Source organism: Schistocerca cancellata, chromosome 8 (assembly GCF_023864275.1).
Source record: "Schistocerca cancellata isolate TAMUIC-IGC-003103 chromosome 8, iqSchCanc2.1, whole genome shotgun sequence".
Taxonomy (NCBI): domain Eukaryota; kingdom Metazoa; phylum Arthropoda; class Insecta; order Orthoptera; family Acrididae; genus Schistocerca; species Schistocerca cancellata.
Window position 1 is genome coordinate 563,054,710 of NC_064633.1, and position 18,069 is coordinate 563,072,778.

General features: G+C 47.4%; 1 protein-coding gene across 1 annotated transcript in view; it reads left to right on the forward strand.

Moving 5' to 3' along the window:
- Positions 1 to 18,069, forward strand: part of LOC126094755 (carbonic anhydrase-related protein 10-like) — a 409,556-nt gene that overhangs the window by 336,466 nt on the left and 55,021 nt on the right. Inside the window, exons 7-8 of the mRNA XM_049909306.1 lie at positions 6,779 to 6,933; positions 17,396 to 17,536. Of these exons, the coding sequence (XP_049765263.1) occupies positions 6,779 to 6,933; positions 17,396 to 17,536 (296 nt within the window). The remainder of the gene's footprint in view (positions 1 to 6,778; positions 6,934 to 17,395; positions 17,537 to 18,069) is intronic.

The following is an 18,069-nucleotide window of genomic DNA, read 5'->3' on the forward strand; positions in this document are numbered from 1 at the left end:
CATTGTCGCGCGGGAAATGTCCCGGTGTCAGGCGGCGCGGCTCGTATTTCACGGCGAATGGATGTGTTCAAGTAGTGCGGCGCAGGCCGGCTCTGACTGCCCCACTCCTCAAGACGGATGATGCGACCGGTAATTGTGAGCAGAGCGGAGGCGGGCCAAAGCGCCACCCCTCGCCACGCCAGACCAGCTGATACTGAATGGACAGCCGTCCGCTATTCATAGCCGCGAGAGGCGGCTGCGGCGGCGGTAATCCTCTTCTGTCACTGGTGTGGGTGTTTTGTGTGTACATGAGAGGGAGAGAGAGAGAGAGAGAGAGAGAGGGAGAGAGAAGTGGGGGATAGTGATGGAGGTGGGATAAAGCAAGGTACGACATACGTTCTGGCGCACGTCGGAGCTAGGACACCCTGGCCCCTCCCAGAACTCTGCGCAGCGCTGACGTCGCTTTTCCTGAAAGCTAACAGGGTGCGAGGCTAGGTCACGTTGCCGCCCCGGGGCCAAAGAAGGGTTGAGCGCCAACTGCTTTATTTTCTTTTCCCTCGTCTTTTTCATCTTCCGCATCTCTGTCTGAGGGCAGAAGTCGTGTGATCACAGGTAGGAGGAAGAAAATGGGAGACTCGAAAGTAAGCAGTGCTTTCGCAACAGATGTTTACCTTGTGTCATACTCTTAATGGGAGACGGGAAAAGGAAGGATAAATGCTAACACTTGACAAAGGAACTGTAGTAACGCCTAGGAAAATTTTTAGTTAGACTTTATCGTCACTGGTACTGATTGGAATGAAACAGAAAGTTTACCGTTACCAGTCACAATTCATTTATTTTACCACGACGTGTTTTGTGGTCTACGCATCCACCATCAAGTTGATTTATTTCGATTAATATTGCACGTATTCCTTGTGTTACGACTTCGGTATAACTTCTGGCACCATCTAGAAAAACCAAAACACTATTTTGGTGTATGGCTCATGGTTTTTTGGAGGTCTTTGACAAAAAGATGTACGAAAACATAAATCTGTAATAAAAATGAAAGTGAAAGCTGAAAAGCGTCATTTACGGTAGGCTCCTTTTCCTGTCACGTTATGTTACATACAGCATCACACTGTGTAAAGACTGACGGAAGTGAAGAATCTAATAACTGCAAGAAACATATATAGATAAACCACAAGTGACTACTGTGTGATTTTTGGATTTTAGTACGGCTTTCCTCTTTGGCATTCTACTTGCTAATATTATAAGTAAAATTTTTTTCTTTATGTGCTTTATACTGGTTCCACTCATACCTTACATCTTGCCCACAGTGTGTAACCATTTGAACAAAAAGGTCACAATGGAGGAATGTAGGATCAACGGTCTCACAAGGATGACTATTGGGCCGTTACTCTTCTCATTATATGTTCATTATGTGTCAATTATTCCCTCCCATTACATATATCACATATACGCTGACGACATTCAGTTAAATCTAATTGCAAGTCCAATAAATCTGTGCAGAGATATCCAGCATGTAAATGGCGATTTACTTACCCTATCAGTGTGACAGTAGGTACGTTTGAAACTTAACCCACCGAAAACGTAATCAGTCCTTGTCGCTCACAGAAGACTTATCATCCTTCAGTTCAGAGAATCTCTTCCATCATTAATCGTAAACGGCACAGAATAACTTGCGAATAACTTTGGGACGATTGCGGACCATTATGTGGACTGAACTGAACACACAACTGCAGTCTGTAAGAAGGTGGCAGCATCGCTTCACTCACTACAGAAATATAAACAGGTATTTCCTTTCGCACTTAAAAAGGAATTCTTATAAACATTAACACTCATTATGTATGTATGTATTGAATTGGGGCCCTAGAAAAGATGGAGAGGCTTCGTCCCCGCCGTAGCCATCAGTAGTTCAAAACCCCACGACAGGCTACAGCGGTCCACCTATACCACCGCCGCCCCACACCGAACCTACAGGGTGTTTCAAAAATGACCGGTATATTTGAAACGGCAATAAAAACTAAACGAGCAGCGATAGAAATACACCGTTTGGTGCAATATGCTTGGGACAGCAGTACATTTTCAGGCGGACAAACTTTCGAAATTACGGTAGTTACAATTTTCAACAACAGATGGCGCTGCAAGTGATGTGAAAGATATAGAAGACAACGCAGTCTGTGGGTGCGCCATTCTGTACGTCGTCTTTCTGCTGTAAGCGTGTGCTGTTCACAACGTGCAAGTGTGCTGTAGACAACATGGATTATTCCTTAGAACAGAGGATTTTTCTGGTGTTGGAATTCCACCGCCTAGAACACAGTGTTGTTGCAACAAGACGAAGTTTTCAACGGAGGTTTAATGTAACCAAAGGACCGAAAAGCGATACAATAAAGGATCTGTTTGAAAAATTTCAACAGAACGTGACGGATGAACGTGCTGGAAAGATAGGGCGACCGCGTACGGCAACCACAGAGGGCAATGCGCAGCTAGTGCAGCAGGTGATCCAACAGCGGCCTCGGGTTTCCGTTCGCCGTATTGCAGCTGCTGTCCAAATGACGCCAACGTCCACGTATCGTCTCATGCGCCAGAGTTTACGCCTCTATCCATACAACATTCAAACGCGGCAAACCCTCAGCGCCGCTACCATTGCTGCACGAGAGACATTCGCTAACGATATAGTGCACAGGATTGATGACGGCGATATGCATGTGGGCAGCATTTGGTTTACTGACGAAGCTTATTTTTACCTGGACGGCTTCGTCAATAAACAGAACTGGCGCATATGGGGAACCGAAAAGCCCCATGTTGCAGTCCCATCGTCCCTGCATCCTCAAAAAGTACTGGTCTGGGCCGCTATTTCTTCCAAAGGAATCATTGGCCCATTTTTCAGATCCGAAATGATTACTGCATCACGCTATCTGGACATTCTTCGTGAATTTGTGGCGGTACAAACTGCCTTAGACGACACTGCGAACACTTCGTGGTTTATGCAAGATGGTGCCCGGCCACATCGCACGGCCGACGTCTTTAATTTCCTGAATGAATATTTCGATGGTCGTGTGATTGCTTTGGGCTATCCGAAACATACAGGAGGCGGCGTGGATTGGCCTCCCTATTCGCCAGACATGAACCCCTGTGACTTCTTTCTGTGGGGACACTTGAAAGACCAGGTGTACCGCCAGAATCCAGAAACAAGTGAACAGCTGAAGCAGTACATCTCATCTGCATGTGAAGCCATTCCGCCAGACACGTTGTCAAAGGTTTCGGGTAATTTCATTCAGAGACTACGCCATATTATTGCTACGCATGATGGATATGTGGAAAATATCGTACTGTAGAGTTTCCCAGACCGCAGCGCCATCTGTTGTTGAAAATTGTAACTACTGTGATTTCGAAAGTTTGTCGGCCTGAAAATGTACTGTTGTCCCAAGCATATTGCAACAAACGGTGTATTTCTATCGCTGCTCGCTTAGTTTTTATTGCCGTTTCAAATATACCTTTCATTTTTGAAACACCATGTAGGTTTATTGTGCGGTTCGGCCCCCAGTGCTCCCCCCTTCCCCTCCCCTCCGGTAATGTATCATTCCAAATGAGTGTAGCCCCAATGTTTGCGTGGTAAAGTAATTATGGAGTACGCGAACGTGGAGGAAGTGTAACTGGGGCAGAATAAGGGCTACCAGCTCACATTCGCCGAGGCAGAGGAAAATCGCCTTAAAAACCATCAGATCTCGACACTAGTCAGGTGGGCGGGTTCGTGTCGGGGACCGGCACTCCTTCCCGCTGGGGGGGCAGTGCGTTAAACCGGCGCGGGCTTGCCGGGCGGGCTTAATACTCCTCATAGTTAAAGCAGGTGTTGACAGATGTGAAAATTACCGAACTATCAGTTTAATAAGTCACAGCTGCAAAATACTAACACGAATTCTTTACAGACGAATGGAAAAATTGGTAGAAGCCGACCTCGGGGAAGATCAGTTTGGATTCCGTAGAAATGTTGGAACACGAGAGGCAATACTGACCTTACGACTTTTCTTAGAAGAAAGATTAAGAAAAGGCAAACCTACGTTTCTAGCATTTGTAGACTTAGAGAAAGCTTTTGACAATGTTAACTGGAATACTCTCTTTCAAATTCTGAAGGTGGCAGGGGTAAAATACAGGGAGCGAAAGGCTATTTACAATTTGTACAGAAACCAGATGGCAGTTATAAGAGTCGAGGGGCATGAAAGGGAAGCAGTGGTTGGGAAAGGAGTAAGACTGTGTTGTAGCCTCTCCCCGATGTTATTCAATCTTTATATTGAGCAAGCAGTAAAGGAAACAAAAGAAAAATTCGGAGTAGTGATTAAAATTCATGGAGAAGAAGTAAAAACTTTGAGGTTCGCCTATGTGATCTAACGGGAAGGCGGGCCGGTCCCCGGCACGAATCTGCCCGGCGGATTAGTTTGATGATCCGTTGTGCCGGCCAGTCTTTGGATAGTTTTTAAGGCGGTTTTCCTCTGCCTCGGTGAATGCGGACTGGTTCCCCTTACTCCGCCTCAGTTGCACTATGTCGGCAATTGCCGCGGAAACACTTTCTCCACGTACACATACACCATAATTTGTCTACCACGCAAACATAGGGGGTACACTGGTGTGGTGTCAGACGTTCCCACGGGGGGGCGTGGGGCGGGGTGGCGGGGGCGGCGGGGCGTGGGGTGCCTGGGTGGGGGGCGGGGGGGGGGGGGTCCACTGGAGCAGAAACGCACAATAAATTTGGAAATTTGTGGTAATATCTTATGGGACCAAACTGCTGAGGTCATCGGTCCCTAAGCTTACACATTACTTAAACTAACTTACGCTAAGGACGACACACACACCCATTCCCGAGGGAGGATTCGAACGTGCGACGGGTGGAGCCGCGCAGACCGTGACAAGTGGCCTGAGACCGCCCTGCTACCCCCCGCGGCGACCCGCACAGTAGCTCTCGGTTCGGTGTGGGGCGGCAGTGGGGTGAGTGGACTGCTGTAGCCTGCTGTGGGATTGTGAACCACTGAGGGCTACGGCGGGGACGAAGCCTCACAAAATAACACTTACAATCACACCTTATTGCATTTACGCGTCAAAGATCTCCAAAACACTTTGAAACTTGCCTCGAAAGAGTGGTCTGTTACGCTGTATGTTGTTTGAACTTATTAAGATTCATGGCGCCATCTTTATTCTCAACAATGTTAACAAACTGTGGCGGAAATAAATTATTAGTGACTAGTTACAGTAAACTTGTTTCCTTAAAGCATTTATTAAGGTTCTAGGCGTTACGAACATCACAGGTTCTTTTCTAAACCTGAACTACTGAGGCTGCACCGGCAGTGCCTGATCTTAACAATAAACACTGAGTGGCAACATGCTCTATAAATGTTTGCAGGATAGAGCATGTGTTGCCACTCAATGTTTATTGTTAAGATCAGGCACTGTCAGTTCAGCCAGAGTAGTTCAAAATGGCTCTGAGCACTATGGGACTCAACATCTGAGGTCATCAGTCCCCTAGAACTTAGAACCAATTAAACCTAACTAACCTAAGGACATCACACACATCCATGCCCGAGGCAGGATTCGAACCTGCGACCGTAGCAGTCACGCGGTTCCGGACTGACGTGCCTAGAGCCGCACGGCCACCGCGGCCGGCCCTGAGTAGTTCAGACTTGAAAATGAACCTGTAATGTTCGTAACTGGTCACCTAACACATACTGCAACTGTTAACAGAACCGATAATAAACGCTTTAAGAAATGGAAATAATGTTGCTGTCCTCTACCAACGAAAAGTTGAAACAGAAAAGACCTATTCTTTGATTCTGCAGAGTATTTGCCGCAAACATGACACACATTGGTGTTCCCACTGTTTTGACTTGGCAAGACAGCCAAGTCACTATGCGAGGATGCCGAAACGCACGCGTTTAAGCTCACGCAGACTGGCGTGAGGTCTGGAACAATTAAAGGAGTTGAGTCTAATAAATAAAGTACGAAGTTGATGTAATACTTAACTTTAATCCATAATTGGTGTACATCGTTCTTGTTGATACATTATATAATCTCAATATAAACTGGTAATGGCGCCTTGCTAAGTCGTAGCAAATGACGTAGCTGAAGGCTATGCTAACTATCGTCTCGGCAAATGAGAGCGTATTTCGTCAGTGAACCATCGCTAGCTAAGTCGGCTGTACAACTGGAGCGAGTGCTAGGAAGTGTCTCTAGACCAGCCGTGTGGCGGCGCTCGGTCTGCAATCACTGACAGTGGCGACACGCGGGTCCGACGTATACTAGCGGACCGCGGCCGATTTAAAGGCTACCACCTAGCAGCAAGTGTGGTGTCTGGCGGTGACACCACACCCACAAAATAAAAAGATATCGTATGTAAAATTTTTATAAGATCAAATAAGATTAGTTTTCATTTTGAGGAGCCCTTACGTATCATGTATCGAGGTGAAGGACGAAGCGTGGAAATGTATGCATGCACCTCAAGGCTTGGTGAAAAGAGAAATAGATAGTGGAAAACAAAAGAGTATCAACAGAAATAGAAACACAGGTGCCGCAATAAGTTATGAGAAATTAGTGAACAGATGAAGTATGAAAACAAGTGGCGTAAGGAAGAACAGGTGGTTTGTTGAGGCAATCGTAACCACAATATTTTGAATCTTCCAACGGCGGCGGCAATAGAGAGGAACTAAAGAGGCTCTCACTGATAAGTATTCCCAGAATACAGAGATTATAAACTTATGTACTCGTGTAGCTTTTCGGCCGTGGTGACGCCACTGTCGCTTGCTCTGCACAGGGCAGATGACGCCCATCAAGCACCTGTCGCTCCACCACCTGCTGCCCGACACGGACCACTACATGACGTACGAGGGCTCGACGACCCACCCCGGCTGCTGGGAGACCACCGTCTGGATCATCCTCAACAAACCCATCTACATCTCCAGGCAAGAGGTAAGCCGACGGCGACACTTGTTGCAGTCATAGAACCATACGTCCACGTTTACTGTGATTGTACAAGTCTAATTTTTGTAGTAAAGAACTTTAAGGCGTTGACTGTCGCCGTCGGACATAGCTCAGCTTCGTACTTGTGATTAGTATGTAGTAGCGTACTGTGTATTAATTTGTATTTCTTGATTGAGTTGCCGCCGGTGTCCACGAAATCAGGTACGATGTCTTGTTCAACATTTTGAATTTCATTTTTTGCTAATTTAGCTTCAAGAGAATTCTTATTGCTGATTCTTACGAAATTTACTTCCATTACTAAGTTGACTGTAAATTTGTATTTTAGTACAAACAGTACTCCTCCCCTGTTCCACTCGCAAATGGAGCAAGGGAGAAAGAACTGTCTACATGCCTCCGTATGAGCCCTAAACTCTATTATCTTCGTGGTCCATACGCGAAATGTACGATGGCGACAATAGAATCGTTCTGCAGTCAGCCTGAAAAGCAGGTTCTCTAAATTTTTCTCAACAGCGCTCTTCGAAAAAAACGTGGACTTCTCTCCCCTTCCTTGCCATTGACAGTCTACATTTTATATCCTCTCTACTTCGACAGTTATTTTGCTCCCCAAATAGCAAAACTCATTTAATTCGTTAAGCCTCTCATTTCCTAATCTAATTCCCGCAGCGTCACCCTATTTTCGATTATCCTCGTTTTTCTTCTGTTGATGTTCATCTTATATCCTCCTTTTAAGACATTGTCCATTCCGAATGTCATCGGCGAACCTCAAAATTTTTATTTCTTCTCCATGGATTTTAATTCCTATTCGGAAGTTTTCTTTCGTTTCCTTTACTGCTTGCTCAATATACAGATTGAATAGAACCGGGGAGAGGCTACAGCCCTGTCTCACTCCCTTCTCATCCACTGCTTCCCTTTCATGTCCCTCGACTCTTATAACTGCCATCTGGTTTCTGTACAAATTGTAAATGGCCTTCTGCTCCATAAATTTTACCCCTGCCACCTTCAGAATTTGAAAGAGCGTATTCCAGTCAACATTGTCAAAAGCTTTCTCTAAGTTTAGAAATGCTAGAAACGGTTTGCCTTTCGTTAATCTATTTTTTAAGGCAAGTCATAGGATCAGTATTGCCTCACGTGTTGCGTCATTTCTACAGAATCCAAACTGATCTTCCCCGAGGTCGGCCTCTACCAGTTTGTCCATTCGTCTGTAAAGAATTCGTCTTAGTATTTTGCAACCGTAGCTTATTAAACAGATAAATCGGTAATTTTTACATTTCCTGTCACCACCTACTTTATTTGGGATTGGTATTATTTTATTCTTCTTGAAGTCTGAGAGTATTTCGCCTGTGTCATACATCTTCCTCACTAGATGGTAGAGTTTTGTTAGGCCTGGCTTTTCCAAGACTGTCAGTAATTCTAATGGAATGTTGTCTACTCCCGGGGCCTTGTTTCGACTCAGGTCTTTCCGTGCTCTTTCAAACTCTTCACGCAGTATCATATCTCCTATTTCATCTTCAGCTACATTCTCTTCCATTTCAATAACATTGTCCTCAAGAACATCGCCCTTGTATAGATCCTATATACTTCCACCTTTCTGCTTTCTTTTCTTTGCTTAGAACTGGGTTTCCATTTGAGCTCCTGATATTCATGTAAGTGGTTCTCTTTTCTCCAAAGGTGTCTTTAATTTTCCTGTAGGCAGTATCTATCTTACCGCTAGTGATACGCACCTCTACATCCTTACATTTGTCCTCTAGCCATCCCTGCTCAGCCATTTTGCACTTTCTGACGATCTCATTTCTTAGACGTTTCTATTCCTTTTTGCCTGCTTCATTTATTGCATTTTTATATTTTCTCCTTTCATAAAATAAACTCAATATCTCTTCTGTTACACTAGTATTTCTACTAGCCCTCGTCTTGTTACCTAATTGATTCTATGCTACCTTCACTATTTCGTTTCTCAGAGATACCAATTTTTTTGCTACTGTATTTCTTTCTCCCATTCCTGTCAATTGTTTCCTTATGCTCTCCCTGAAACTCTGTACAACCTCTGGGTCTTTCAGTTTATCCAGGTCCCATCTTCTCAAATTCCCACCTTTTTTCAGTTTCTTCAGTTTTAATCTACAGTTCATAACCAATAGATTGTGGTCAGAGTCCACATCTGCCCCTGGAAAAGGCTTACAGTTTAAAACATGGTTCCGGAATCTGTGTCTTACCATAACATAATGTATCTGAGACCTTCCAGTATCTCCAGGGTTCTTCCATGTATACAACCTTCTTTTATGATTCTTGAACCAAATGTTAGCTATGATTAAGTTATGCTCTGTGCAAAATTCTACGAGGCGGCTTCCTCATGCATTTCTTACCCCCATTCCATACTCACCTACTATCGAACTTCAGTCACACATGCCATTTGAATTTTCGTCTCCCTTCACTATCTGAATAATTTCCTTTCTTTCATCATACACTTCATCAATCTCTTCGGTTTGCGGAGCTGGTTGGCATATAAACTTGAACTAATGTTGTAGGCATGCACCTCGTATCTATCTGTGCCTCAATAATGCGTTCACTATGCTGTTTGTAATAGCTTAACCGCATTGCTATTTTCCTATTCATTATTAAACCTACTCCTGCATTAACCCTATTTGATTTTGTATTTATAACCCTGGAGTCACCTGCCCGGAAGTCTTGTTCCTCCTGCCACCGAACTCCACTATTTCTAACTTTAACCTATACATTTCCCTTCCTAAATTTTCTAACCTACCTGCCCGATTCAGGGATCTGACATTCCACGCTCCGGTCCGCAGAACGCCAGTTTTCTTTCTCCGGATAACAACGTCCTCCTGAGTAGTCCCCGCCCGGAGATCCGAATGGGGGACTATTTTACCTCCGGAATATTTTACCCAAGAAGATGCCATCATCATTAAACCATAGAGTAAAGATGTATGCCTTCGGGAAAAATTACGACTGTAGTTTAGCTTGCATGCAGCGGTTCGTAGTACCAGCACAGCAAGGCCGTTTTGGTTAATGTTACAAGGCCAGATCAGTGAATCATCCAGACTGTGGCCCTTGCAACGACTGAAAAGCCTGCTGCCGCTCCTTAGGAACCACACATTTGTCTGGCCTCTAAACAGATACCGCTCCGTTGTAGTTCCACCTACGGTACGGCTATCTATATTGCTGAGGCACGCAAGCCTCCCCACCAATGGCAAGGTCCATGGTTCATGGGGGTGCGGGTGTGGGGGGGAGGGGGGTCCTAAAAGATATGATCATTTTCTTCCGAGACAAGGATGGAAGTATTTCCGGTACAACTAAGTTCGTAAACTGATCGCGTGTCGCCGTGATTAATACACTCCTGGAAATTGAAATAAGAACACCGTGAATTCATTGTCCCAGGAAGGGGAAACTTTATTGACACATTCCTGGGGTCAGATACGTCACATGATCACACTGACAGAACCACAGGCACATAGACACAGGCAACAGAGCATGCACAATGTCGGCACTAGTACAAGGTATATCCACCTTTCGCAGAAATGCAGGCTGCTACTCTCCCATGGAGACGATCGTAGAGATGCTGGATGTAGTCCTGTGGAACGGCTTGCCATGCCATTTCCACCTGGCGCCTCAGTTGGACCAGCGTTCGTGCTGGACGTGCAGACCGCGTGAGACGGCGCTTCATCCAGTCCCAAACATGCTCAATGGGGGACAGATCCGGAGATATTGCTGGCCAGGGTAGTTGACTTACACCTTCTAGAGCACGTTGGGTGGCACGGGATACATGCGGACGTGCATTGTCCTGTTGGAACAGCAAGTTCCCTTGCCGGTCTAGGAATGGTAGAACAATGGGTTCGATGACGGTTTGGATGTACCGTGCACTATTCAGTGTCCCCTCGACGATCACCAGTGGTGTACGGCCAGTGTAGGAGATCGCTCCCCACACCATGATGCCGGGTGTTGGCCCTGTGTGCCTCGGTCGTATGCAGTCTTGATTGTGGCGCTCACCTGCACGGCGCCAAACACGCATACGACCATCATTGGCACCAAGGCAGAAGCGACTCTCATCGCTGAAGACGACACGTCTCCATTCGTCCCTCCATTCACGCCTGTCGCGACACCACTGGAGGCGGGCTGCACGATGTTGGGGCGTGAGCGGAAGACGGCCTAACGGGGTGCGGGACCGTAGCCCAGCTTCATGGAGACGGTTGCGAATGGTCCTCGCCGATACCCCAGGAGCAACAGTGTCCCTAATTTGCTGGGAAGTGGCGGTGCGGTCCCCTACGGCACTGCGTAGGATCCTACGGTCTTGGCGTGCATCCGTGCGTCGCTGCGGTCCGGTCCCAGGTCGACGGGCACGTGCACCTTCCGCCGACCACTGGCGACAACATCGATGTACTGTGGAGACCTCACCCCCACGTGTTGAGCAATTCGGCGGTAAGTCCACCCGGCCTCCCGCATGCCCACTATACGCCCTCGCTCAAAGTCCGTCAACTGCACATACGGTTCACGTCCACGCTGTCGCGGCATGCTACCAGTGTTAAAGACTGCGATGGAGCTCCGTATGCCACGGCAAACTGGCTGACACTGACGGCGGCGGTGCACAAATGCTGCGCAGCTAGCGCCATTCGACGGCCAACACCGCGGTTCCTTGTGTGTCCGCTGTGCCGTGCGTGTGATCATTGCTTGTACAGCCCTCTCGCAGTGTCCGGAGCAAGTATGGTGGGTCTGACACACCGGTGTCAATGTGTTCTTTTTTCCATTTCCAGGAGTGTATATACCGTGGATGGCAAAAAGGAGCCATCCAAACCAGCGCCGGGGCGACTGTGGTGTACCACGGGCCATAGATGACAGGGGTGAACAATGGATACGGAGTTGTGTTCGGGAAACATGCCATTGTTGAGCAACTGACCACTCAGATAAACCAAGCGGCTACCAGCAGCGTCTCCTCAGCAACCGGCCCGGTCGTTGCTGCACATGGGCCCCCGCAGCCGGCGCCAGGTTCCTGCACCCAAGCTGACTGCTGTTTATCAGCTGCAATTTGATCGCTGTCGTAACTACTTCCACCGAGTGGTGAGATATGGCCTTTTCAGATGGCAGATGGCCGTTGGTTTGTATGGCGTGATACGTCTGAAAGCAAACCACCCAGCAACAACCGAGGGAGCGGTTTGGTATGGGGAACGTTTTCGAGTTATTCCCTGGGTGATTTAATCATTCAGGAAGGCTCAATGTATCAACAAATACACGCTTCTACCCTTGGGGACCACCTCCACGTCCACATGCAGTTCGCTCTTCCTCGCTAAGACGGTATCTACCAGCAGGGCAATGCACCGTGTCACAGAGCTCGCCTTGTACGTGCGTGGTTCCGAAGAGCACCAGGATCAGTTCACCCTCCCCCTCTGGCCACCAAACTCCCCAGGTTTAAATCCAGTCGAGAATCGGTTGGACCACCAAGAAACCTAGCGGAGGTTGCCATTGGCCAACATCCCTGTTGGTATCTTCCAGAACCTCACTGAAGTTCTGGGATTTTGAATGTTACGTTTCAGTCACTGTTCTTGATAGTTCTGCTATTCTCTATGATTCAAGGACTGGCTGATTTAGCGGGTCTGCCGATGAACAATAAGCTGCGTGTGTGTTCGTCAAACCAGGACCGTATGCATGCAACTTAGTGCAGGCAGCTGCTGTCAAGTGATAACAGTACACTCTCACTATGAAGATGTAGAATAGAGCGTTACACCTGACCACCGGAATTTTGAAAGTAAACATCGTGTTTCCTTATTTCGATAACTTGAATAAGTGAACCCAGGTCACTGTACGAAAAATATCCTCAAATCGTCACAGAACTATCTCCGGTATGCAACACGCCCTTCACACAGCGTGGACTGAGCGCCTCATTGCACCGTCGGTTCTGACTATGAATTGCAACACTAGAAAACAATCAGAGTCGTGATTCGACGGACCACTCTCTACGCTTCCAGTGGGATTCTGCCGTGTCTACGTTGTTTACACATTTAAAACATGTTGCGGTATGTGGCGCTTTGAAAAAGACCTTCCAAATGGCCATTTTACGCAAATTCCCTTCGCAATGTTCGACACGGAACTGACTGAGCAGCGTTCACTGACTGCAAAAATTCCTGTCGGATAACGAAAACAGTCAATCCATAACGCTACTAACGTTAATTAATTCTGATAACAGGTTTGAGTCAAACACGACCATCTTCATTACACTAACAACAAAATGGTCCAAGTATGATGCCGCCAATCGATATACAACGTGATACACAGCAGCATAGTTACAACATAAAATATGAATATACACTCCTGGAAATTGAAATAAGAACACCGCGAATTCATTGTCCCAGGAAGGGGAAACTTTATTGACACATTCCTGGGGTCAGATACATCACATGATCACACTGACAGAACCACAGGCACATAGACACAGGCAACAGAGAATGCACAATGTCGGCACTAGTACAGTGTATATCCACCTTTCGCAGCAATGCAGGCTGCTATTCCCCCATGGAGACGATCGTAGTCCTGTGGAACGGCTTGCCATGCCATTTCCACCTGGCGCCTCAGTTGGACCAGCATTCGTGCTGGACGTGCAGACCGCGTGAGACGACGCTTCATCCAGTCCCAAACATGCTCAATGGGGGACAGATCCGGAGATCTTGCTGGCCAGGGTAGTTGACTTACACCTTCTAGAGCACGTTGGGTGGCACGGGATACATGCGGACGTGCATTGTCCTGTTGGAACAGCAAGTTCCCTTGCCGGTCTAGGAATGGTAGAACGATGGGTTCGATGACGGTTTGGATGTACCGTGCACTATTCAGTGTCCCGTCGACGATCACCAGTGGTGTACGGCCAGTGTAGGAGATCGCTCCCCACACCATGATGCCGGGTGTTGGCCCTGTGTGCCTCGGTCGTATGCAGTCCTGATTGTGGCGCTCACCTGCACGGCGCCAAACACGCATACGACCATCATTGGCACCAAGGCAGAAGCGACTCTCATCGCTGAAGACGACACGTCTCCATTCGTCCCTCCATTCACGCCTGTCGCGACACCACTGGAGGCGGGCTGCACGATGTTGGGGCGTGAGCGGAAGACTGCCTAACGGTGTGCGGGACCGTATCCCAGCTTTATGGAGACGGTTGCGAATGGTCCTCGCCGATACCCCAGGAGCAACAGTGTCCCTAATTTGCTGGGAAGTGGCGGTGCGGTCCCCTACGGCACTGCGTAGGATCCTACGGTCTTGGCGTGCATCTGTGCGTCGCTGCGGTCCGGTCCCAGGTCGACGGGCACGTGCACCTTCCGCCGACCACTGGCGACAACATCGATGCACTGTGGAGACATCACGCCCCACGTGTTGAGCAATTCGGCGGTACGTCCACCCGGCCTCCCGCATGCCCACTATACGCCCTCGCTCAAAGTCCGTCAACTGCACATACGGTTCACGTCCACGCTGTCGCGGCATGCTACCAGTGTTAAAGACTGCGATGGAGCTCCGTATGCCACGGCAAACTGGCTGACACTGACGGCGGCGGTGCACAAATGCTGCACAGCTAGCGCCATTCGACGGCCAACACCGCGGTTCCTAGTGTGTCCGCTGTGCCGTGCGTGTGATCATTGCTTGTACATCCCTCTCGCAGTGTCCGGAGCAAGTATGCTGGGTCTGACACACCGGTGTCAATGTGTTCTTCTTTCCATTTCCAGGAGTGTATCTTTGGTTGCGAACATGTACGTACCAAAAGGTAAAACTCAACTGCTGACGTATTTTTTTTCTTTATTGTTATTTTAAACCTATACAACAGGCAGGCTGCTGCTGACGTAGTATCGTGGTTATGAGGGTGTAATAACGTCCACCGTTCCACACGAGATCAATTGAGTAAACCAGTGTATGAAAAAGTTTCCGGTGGCGTGTGTGTAATACAAAAAATTTGTCTTGTACATGTAAACATAATAAAACGTTGTTTACAATCCACAAATATATTTAAAATATTTAAAAGGCTATTAAAACATTAATAGCCGATAGTGGCTATAAAGTAGAGAAAGAGCCCTCTGTGATCATTAGAAAGAACTACTAAATAGCATTCGTAATGTCACAGAGTGTAACACAGGTAATAGAAAAAACGAAGAAAATACGTAGACTAGAACCCCAACGGTTGCCACAGGGACGCAAGCTTGCTATTCCCACCGTCCGAGACGTAAGACGTCCCGCAGGCCACCCAGTAGATGGAAGCGTGTCGTCCCACCCTATGCTCAGTGTCATGAGACTTATAGTATGAAACCATCTGGATACAGTTACAGATAATCGATTGATACACTACTGGCCATTAAAGTTGCTACACCACGAAGATGACGTGCTACAGACGCGAAATTTAACCGACAGGAAGACGATGCTGTGATATGCGAATGATTAGCCTTTCAGAGCAATCACACAAGGTTGGTACCAGTGGCGACACCTACAACGTGCTGACAAGAGAGATGTTTCCAACCGATTTCTGATACACAAACATCAGTTGACCGGCGTTGCCTGTTGAAACGTTGTTGTGATGCCTCGTGTAAGGATGAGAAATGCGTACAATCACATTTTCGACTTTGTTAAAGGTCCGATTGTAGCTTATAACGATTGCGGTTTATCGTATCGCGACATTGTTGCTCGAGATCCAATGACTGTTAGCAGAATATGGAATCGGTGGGTTCAGGAGGGTAATACGGAACGCCGTGCTGGGTCCCAATGGCCTTGTATCACTAGCAGTCGAGATGACAGGCATGTTATCCGCATGGCTGTAAAAGATCGTGCAACCAAATCTCGATCCCAGAATCAACAGATGGGGACGTTTGCCAGACAATAACCACCTGCATGAACAGTTCGACGACGTTTGCAGCAGCATGGACTATCAGCTCGGAGATCATGGCTGCAGTTACCCTTGACGCTGCACCACTGACTGGAGCGCCTGCGATGGTGTACTCAACGACGAACCTGAGTGCACGAATGGCAAAACGTCGTTTTTTCGGATGAATCCAGGTTCTGTTTACGGCATCATGATGGTCGCATCCGTGTTTGGTGACATCGCGGTGAACGCACATTGGAAACGTGTATTCGTCATCACCATACTGGCGTATCACCCGGTGTGATGGTATGGGGTGCCATTGGTTACACATCTCGGTCGCCTCTTGTTCGCACTGACGGCACTTTGAACAGTGGACTTTACATTTCAGATGTGTTGTGACCCGTGGCTCTACCCTTCATTCGATCCCAGCGAAACCCTACATATTAGCAGGATAATGAACGACCGCATGTTGCAGGTCCTGTACGGGCCTTTCTGGATACAGAAAATGTTCGACTGCTGCCCTGACCAGCACATTCTCCAGATCTCTCACCAATTGAAAACGTCTGGTCAATGGTGGACGAGCAACTGGCTTGTCGCAATACGCCAGTCACTAGTCTTGATGGACTCTGGTATCGAGTTGAAGCTGCAAGGGCAGCTGTACCTGTACACGCCATCCAAGCTCTGTTTGACTCAATGCCCAGGAGTATCAAGGCCGTTATTACGGCCAGAGGTGGTTGTTCTGGGTACTGATTTCTCAGGATCTATGCACCCAAATTGCGTGAAAATGTAATCGCATGTCAGTTCTAGTATAATATATTTGTCCAATGAATACCCGTTTATCAAGTGCATTTCTTCTTGGTGTAGTAATTTTAACTGCGAGTAGTGTACAAATCAGGAAACAGAATTAAGGAAATTAAAATAAAAATGGAACTCCCGTCTGTCACGCAGCTACTTAGATTGCATTTAAAAGCACTGAAGACTATCGTGAAAATTATGTCAGTACTAAGTGCTACGAAAATGAGGGTCTGTTGTATGATTTCAAAACCACTTGTCGTGATTGAAGCCGGTACTCGTAGACACGGCTTGGCGTTCGTCTCCGATCTCCGTTTGTTAAGATATTTTTTGGCTTCTGTTCTTTACGCCATGCTACATGGCGACGCTTGGTGAACCATTACTTGCACAAAAGTGGGACAGTCTGCATTGTACACTATCAAGTAGGGCAGCATCATTCATGAGCAAGTCCAAACGCGATAACTGCTTCCTCCTGTCCGTTCGCGTATCCACAATGACACATTTTACTCTGCTTATTCTATGAAACCGATGGACACGAAGACACCAGTTCAGTGACCTGACCTGACTTACGTCACAGGCAGAGTGCCACATGACTACTTGACAACACTTCTGCAGCACCTACAGGGCTCAGAAACGACGAGTACTCCCAGAAAAGGTAATGGTTGGTGCCGGGGGGGGGGGGGGGGGGCGGAGGGGTGCGGGGAGGCAATTTATTTTCCCGGCAATTTATCTCTCAGAAAAACTTGTGACAAATAATTCAGTATTCTTAATACGTAATCATAGAGGACGGGAGAGTCCATTGTGGCTGACGCGTGTGGCCCCTTGTTGCAGATGTACTCGCTGCGGCTGCTGATGCAGGGACCACAGGAGGAGCAGAAGGCGCCACTGGGGAACAACGTACGTCCTCCCCAGCACCTGCATCACCGCACCGTCAGGACCAACATCGACTTCTTCCGCGCATCACACCACAAGGTGAGTGCCCTAAGTTCCTATAAAGCCGAACCGTGAACCTTTCCCAAGACTAAATCTGGAAACATGCTAAAAGGTTCAACCCTCACCTTGACAATTAGTTTTCTAGCAACGGTTCGTAGTGGCCTCATTTGCACGTCGCTATCCTTTAAACACAGCCTAATGTCTTCTGTGGAGACCAATCTCCAAGATACTTCCAGCCCATTCCTTCCAGTCGGTGCTCCTGTAGAAGCTAATTCTGCATGGTAATCGGGTGAACTGTAAAGGAACTGAGTGAAGTGGCGCAGTGGCTATAAATAAGACTCACTCATTCGAAGGGCTACGTGGAATTGTGTCTGTTGTAAACTGTATTCACGTTTCGAACGTTTCCGTGCAGTCAACCAGATCTCCACATGGAAGCAGCTCTGTTATTAAGGTGACACACCCTACAAACATTCGGCGGTCAGTGTTAAACAGAGAAATAAAGTTGTAGAGTTAAGTGAAGTGGAAGAAGTGAGCGGATTTATAAGTTTTTCTTAGATCAAATCTCAAGACTA